Source organism: Vigna unguiculata, chromosome 8 (genome assembly GCF_004118075.2).
Source record: "Vigna unguiculata cultivar IT97K-499-35 chromosome 8, ASM411807v1, whole genome shotgun sequence".
In the NCBI taxonomy this organism is placed as follows: Eukaryota; Viridiplantae; Streptophyta; class Magnoliopsida; order Fabales; family Fabaceae; genus Vigna; species Vigna unguiculata.
In genome coordinates this window covers 37,114,961-37,121,932 of record NC_040286.1, presented here as the reverse complement: position 1 = coordinate 37,121,932, position 6,972 = coordinate 37,114,961, and the positions used below count along the sequence as shown (strand labels likewise).

General features: G+C 37.5%; 1 protein-coding gene across 1 annotated transcript; it reads left to right on the top strand.

Moving 5' to 3' along the window:
• Positions 1-295: 295 nt before the first annotated feature.
• LOC114193952 (ABC transporter C family member 3-like) lies at positions 296-6,094 on the top strand. Its single transcript, XM_028083958.1, has 10 exons — positions 296-2,796; positions 2,959-3,045; positions 3,128-3,775; positions 3,933-4,097; positions 4,266-4,560; positions 4,670-4,884; positions 5,076-5,381; positions 5,487-5,550; positions 5,632-5,871; positions 5,960-6,094. The coding sequence occupies exons 1-10, from the start codon at positions 424-426 to the stop codon at positions 6,082-6,084; spliced, it is 4,518 nt and encodes a 1,505-aa protein (XP_027939759.1). The 5' UTR covers positions 296-423; the 3' UTR covers positions 6,085-6,094.
• The last annotated feature ends 878 nt before the right edge of the window (positions 6,095-6,972 follow it).

Sequence of the window (6,972 nt, the reverse complement as noted above, 5' to 3'; positions counted from 1 at the left end):
TATTGGTAACTTTAGGAAAATATTAAAGAGTTAGGTTAAAGAAATGCATGTTTAACGTCACCTTCTACTTGGCCGACAAGAATAAAATAAAAAAACAACGAGACTATGTTTCATTTTAATGGTGGTTTTTTTTTCAAAGCTTGTTCCTTTTTCTGGGAATGCCACCCTTTTGTCTCTTTTACCATTTTGTTCCTTCAATTAAACTTGAGTCTTGTCCACCAAGTTACCGTCTTCCCAACGAACCCCATTTTTTTTTTTTTGACTCTTTCTGTCTTACATTTTTTACTACACTTTTCGACACACAATTTCCACTCCTTGTAACCTCAAAAACTTCGAACTGTCTTGTACTGTCCCATTTCTTCCAAGCACACTCCACATATTCAAGTTCAGCAAATTTAGTTTTTCAACTTCATTTTAACTACCATGTTGTCTCTTTTCTTACACCCTTCCTACATACACCTTTCCAACAATGTTCTCCTCCAACCCGTTTTCCTTCATGGCTTATCCGGATTCTTCCACCTTCTGTTACTCATCGCGGTTTCACTGTCATGGACTTGGAAGAAATTCACAACACGTATCAGGGATGAGTCGGAGGAGAAACACGACAACATCCTCTTCAAAACAACCGTGTTTTGTTCTCTTGGTGTTTCTACGTTCAGTTTTCTCCTCTGTTTGTTCAATTACTTCTGCTGGTACTCTAGTGGCTGGTCAGAAGAGAAGTTCGTGAATCTTTTGGATTTGGCGCTCAGAACACTTGCGTGGGGCGTTGTTTGTATTTGCTTGCACAGGAGGTTCTTCAGTTCTGCCGAGAGAAGGTTCTCATTCCTCTTCAAAGCTTGGTGCGTCTTGTACCTCTTCGTGTCTTGCTATTGCTTCGTGGTGGACATTGTTGTTATATCAGAAAGACGCGTTGCTTTGCCAACTCAGTGCATTGTTTCTAATGTGCTTTCCACTTGTGTTGGTTTGTTATTCTGTTACGTGGGGTATTTTGCGAAAAACAAAGGACACATGCGAGCAAAAGAACATGACGGTACTCAGGAACCTCTTTTGGACGGTGACACAAGTGTTGATGATGCCTTGGAGATAAAAGAGACCAAGGGTGGGAACACTATTACCCCTTTCTCGTATGCTGGCTTTTTGAGCCTTCTTACCTTCTCTTGGGTGGGTCCTCTTATAGCTGTTGGCAATAAGAAGACCCTGGACCTTGAGGATGTTCCTCAACTAGACAGCAGAGACAGTGTAGTTGGAGCTTTTCCTGGTTTCAGAGATAAACTTGAGGCTGATTGTGGTGCAATTAATAGTGTCACCACACTAAAGTTGGTGAAGTCGCTGGTAATGATATCGTGGAAGGAGATTCTGTTCACAGCTTTTCTTGCTTTGTTTCACGCTTTGGCTTCTTATGTTGGTCCTTATCTTATGGATGGTTTTGTTGAGTACCTTGATGGACAACGGCTTTATGAAAACCAGGGCTATGTTTTGATTTCCGCGTTTTTCTTTGCAAAGATCGTAGAGTGTCTGTCTCAATTGCATCGGTGCTTTAGGTTGCAGCAAGTTGGACTTAGAATTCGTGCATTGCTTGTCACGATGATCTATAACAAGGCTCTGACCCTTTCTTGTCAATCAAAGCAGGGGCACACTGACGGGGAAATAATCAATTTCATGGCTGTTGATGCTGAAAGAGTTGGTGTGTTCAGTTGGCATATACATGATTTGTGGATGGTGGCTTTGAAAGTTACATTGGCCTTTTTGATTTTGTATAAAAACCTTGGGCTGGCTTCCATTGTTGCTTTTGTTGCAACTATTGTAGTTATGCTGACAAATGTTCCCTTGGGATCATTGCAGGGGAAGTTTCAAAAGAGGTTGATGCAGTCGAAAGATAGAAGAATGAAAGCCACAACCGAGATTTTAAGGAATATGAAGATTCTCAAACTTCAAGGATGGGAAATGAAGTTTCTATCAAAAATAACTGAGCTCAGGAAAACTGAGCAGGGTTGGCTTAAAAGAGGTGCCTATACTGCAGCCGTTACCTCGTTTTTGTTTAAGGGTGCCCCCACATTTGTAGCCGTGGTTACTTTTGGTACTTGTATGCTTAGAGGGGTCCCCCTAAAATCTGGGAATATATTGTCTGCACTCGCAACTTTCGAGATTCTTCAAGAACCCATTTATAATCTTCCAGGTACAATTTCGATGATGGCACAGACTAAAGTGTCTCTCGATAGGATTGCATCATTTCTTCGTATGGATGACTTACCCTCTGATGTTGTAGAGAAGCTTCCCCGGGGAAGTTCTGATACAGCAATTGAACTAGTTGATGGAAACTTTTCTTGGGAATTATCTTCCCCCAACCCAACATTGCAAGATATAAACCTTAAAGTTTCTAACGGGATGAGGGTTGCAGTTTGTGGTACCGTTGGATCAGGCAAATCTACTTTACTTTCTTGTGTACTGGGAGAAGTACCTAAGATATCAGGCATCCTTAAGGTTTGTGGAACAAAGGCCTATGTTGCTCAATCTCCATGGATACAAAGTGGCAAGATTGAGGATAATATATTGTTTGGTAAACAAATGGATAGGGAAAAGTACGAGAATGTACTTGAAGCGTGTTCCTTGAAGAAGGATCTGGAGATTTTGACATTTGGTGATCAGACAATCATAGGAGAGCGTGGAATAAATTTGAGTGGAGGACAAAAACAAAGAATACAAATCGCACGTGCACTTTACCAAGATGCTGATATATATCTATTTGATGATCCTTTCAGTGGTGTGGATGCTCACACGGGCTCTCACCTCTTCAAGGTAACTTGGTTTCATTATTTTGTTCATTATCTGCAATATAACCTGAACTACACACGGCATAATGCGAATAATCATTGATTTAACTCTTCTAAAATTTTGTTCTTCCAACTACACGACTCTTGTATTATTTTGTAAGTGAACTTTTCCATGTGTTGTATCAAGGAATGCTTGTTAGGCCTTCTAAGTTCAAAAACAGTGGTTTATGTCACTCATCAAGTCGAGTTCTTACCTGCTGCTGACCATATATTGGTGAGTAGTTTCTCGTAATTTAATAGCCATGAATGTAAAATATAGCTTTGTTTTTAAATCGTCATTTTATCTTTGTCGTTAGGTTATGAAAGATGGAAAAATTACTCAATGTGGAAGGTATAATGATTTGCTTGGTTATGGAGCTGATTTTATGGAACTTGTTGGTGCACACAAAATAGCTCTGTCTACGATAGATTCATTGGATGGCACAAATGTTTCTAATGAAATAAGCACCTTGGAACAAGATGTAAATGTCTCTGGGACGCAAGGTTCTAAAGAAGAGGAGGAAAGTACAGATAAACAAAATGGCAAAACTGACAAAAGTGAACCAAAATGCCAGTTTATTCAGAAAGAAGAAAGGGTGAAAGGTAAAGTTAGTTTTTCAGTTTATTGGAAATGTATCACCACAGCATATGGAGGAGCTCTTGTACCATTCATATTGTTAGCTCAGATTCTTTTTCAAGTTCTTCAAATTGGTAGCAATTATTGGATGGCTTGGGCGACTCCTGTCTCAACAGATGTGGAACCACCTGTTGAAGAAACAACTCTTATAGTAATCTATGTTAGTTTGGCTATTGGAAGTTCTTTATGCATTCTTGCCAGATCAATGCTTCTTGTCACAGCTGGTTATAAAACAGCTACCATACTCTTCACCAAGATGCACTATTGCATTTTTCGTGCTCCAATGTCATTTTTTGATTCCACTCCAAGTGGGCGAATGCTTAACAGAGTATGTATACCTCATTACTTTTAGAGATACGACTTCTGTCTTAAATAACATTTTTCCTCTAGATTAATGGTATGGTACCCTTATTTTGTTGTTTGTTTTCGACAACTACACATTATTTAATATTGTGTCACTTGTCTCTCCTCCTGTTCTCTTCCAGGTTTCAACGGATCAAAATGCATTGGATACAAACATTCCTCGTCAAATTGCATCATTTGCCTTCATTATGATCCAACTTCTAGGAATTATAGCAGTGATGTCTCAGGCTGCATGGCAGGTTTTCGTTGTCTTTATACCTGTGATTATTGTCAGCATTTGCTATCAGGTATTAATCTGACAGCGTAATGTAGACTTGTATAATAAGGTGGCATACATTTGTTGCATTGCTTTCATTCTCTTCTGGCAATGGCTTTGCCTACACGGATTATACGGATTATGTATCAATTTTATTTTAAGATGATTTCTAAGATCATTCAAACTTGTAATTCTGCAGCAATATTATATTCCATCAGCCAAAGAACTAACACGTTTAGTTGGAGTCTGCAAAGCCCCACTCATACAACACTTTTCTGAAACAATTTCTGGTACTTCAACCATTAGAAGCTTTGATCAGCAATCAAGATTTCAGGAAACAAATATGAAACTGACTGATGCGTATTCTCGGCCAAAGTTCAACATTGCTGGTGCCATGGAATGGTTGTGCTTCCGCTTAGATATGTTGTCTTCTATCATATTTGCCTTTTCCTTAATATTCATAATATCAGTTCCACCAGGATTCATAGATCCAGGTGCGTTATTCCAGTCTGGTATATGTTACAAATCAAAGTTTAGTCTGCTAATGTAATGTGGAATTGAACATGATTGTTTTCCTTTTTTATGAATTTTGTGACTTTTAAGGCCTTGCTGGTTTAGCAGTTACATATGGGCTAAATTTGAACAATATACAAGCTTTGATGATATGGAGTCTGTGCAAAATGGAGAGCAAAATTATATCAGTAGAGAGAATACTTCAGTATACTAGTATTCCTAGTGAGCCTCCCCTTGTTATAAATGAAAATCAGCCAGATCCTTCTTGGCCCTCAAATGGCGAGGTTGATATACAAGATTTGCAGGTACTTCAAGCTATTACATTCTTGGTTTCTTTGGTTTCTTTTGATTTCTTTCATTCTGAGATCGTTCCGTTTATGATATGCATGTGAAGTTTTTCTGTTCCTAAATGGTAAGAAAGTCATGCCAACATATAACGTAATTTATACATGTTGTTTTGTGCTATGTTTAAGATGATGTGTTTCCCTTTCTGAAGGTTCGCTATGCTCCACATCTTCCACTTGTGTTGTGTGGTCTTACGTGCAAATTTCATGGAGGACTGAAAACTGGTATTGTTGGGAGAACGGGAAGTGGTAAATCCACACTCATACAAACGCTTTTCCGAATTGTTGAGCCTGCTGTTGGGAAAATTATGATTGACAACATCAACATCTGTTCCATTGGACTTCATGATTTGAGGTCTAGACTAAGCATTATTCCTCAGGATCCTACAATGTTTGAAGGGACAGTAAGAAATAATCTGGACCCCCTGGAAGAACACACTGATGAACAGATTTGGGAGGTGGGTTGGTTTTATATGGGGACACTATGTTCTGTCCAAAAGACGATACTTGTAATCTTTCTTGAAAGATAGTATTGCACACTCGTTAACATTCTTTTTAAATAGGCCTTGGATAAGTGTCAACTTGGAGACGAAGTTAGAAAGAAAGAAGGAAAGCTTGACTCCAAAGGTTTGTCTTGGAACCTTGTTGAACATAACTCTAATAAATCTGATCTTGAACTTGTTGCTAATGTTGAAGTTGATGTTGTAGTTAGTGCGAATGGTGAGAATTGGAGTATGGGTCAGAGACAGTTGGTTTGCCTTGGCAGGGTGCTGCTTAAGAAAAGCAAGGTTTTGGTTCTTGATGAAGCCACTGCATCAGTTGATTCAGCTACAGATAATTTGATTCAGCAAACTCTTAGGCAACATTTCACTGACTCCACAGTTATCACCATTGCACACAGAATAACTTCGGTTCTTGACAGTGATATGGTTCTGCTTCTTAGTCAAGGTTAAGAAATGCTCTCGTTCTTCATATAGCATTGATATTCTCTGCACCTTGATGTTTCATTTTCTGATTTGGATAGACATTGTTGCAGGATTTATTGAGGAGTATGAGACCCCAACAAAACTGCTAGAGAATAAGTCATCATCTTTTGCTCAACTTGTTGCTGAGTATACTATGAGGTCCAAGTCCAGTTTTGAGGAATCTGATGATCACTGATTGAAATTGAAGCATACATACAGAAACAAAAATGTTTCTTGACAATGACGAAAATCTGTATTTGTACATAGTGAAATAGAAAATCAAATTGATTTTGATGCATTCCTGGTATGTGTAGTGTAGACCAAAGACATAATCTACCTGTTGGAGAAGAGATATTGTTACCAATCACTCTCTGGGAAAAATGCTATTGTTCAGTGTCTGCTACATGAGTGGTAAAACCTGGGATGATGAACTCAGAAAGATTATTACTCCATTGAAATGACTTAATAGATCTTAATTCTTAACAAAAAGCTTCACCTTGTGTTAGAGTGATTCAAATTTTTTGTTTCGATGGCCTTTGCTGATTCGATTGTTGCTTATGATAGTTGATTGTTTGTTTGTTTTAATGCATTACAGTATTATAATAAATAAGCTAACAAATGCATTGTTTCAAAACATATTATTGTTGTTGTTTGATTAAATCCTTAATTTAATCCCTAAATCCGAGGAACACGGATCACAAAGTTATCTAAGAACTTTAGTCATTTTATTAGTTCATCAAATATTTAAAATGTTGTTATATCGGTGCTTCGAAGTTTGCGTCTCCCCATGTGAGTACCTCAAGAATATATTTTGAAATGAATTATACTGAATGGGTTAAAAATAAATCATTAATGTTTATTTATCTTATGGTGTAAATTCTCGCAATTTTAGATCCATAATTGAAAAATAAAATAAACTATTTGTAATTTTTTTAAATATTATTAAAAAAATGCGATTTATATAATACAAGGATGTCGGAGACATACTAATATATAAAATGGCATTTATAATTCACTTAGAAAAATATAATCCACCTTTACAAAAAAGGTGTAAAAAAAGTATTGAAAGATAAATTGCTTTATA

Coding starts and splice junctions, on each gene's coding strand:
- LOC114193952 (XM_028083958.1), top strand. CDS start 424: ATGTTGTCTCTTTTCTTACACCCTTCCTACATACACCTTTCCAACAAT. Junction 5,551..5,631: donor AGGAAAGCTTGACTCCAAAG/GTTTGTCTTGGA, acceptor TTGATGTTGTAG/TTAGTGCGAATGGTGAGAAT. Junction 5,872..5,959: donor GGTTCTGCTTCTTAGTCAAG/GTTAAGAAATGC, acceptor ACATTGTTGCAG/GATTTATTGAGGAGTATGAG.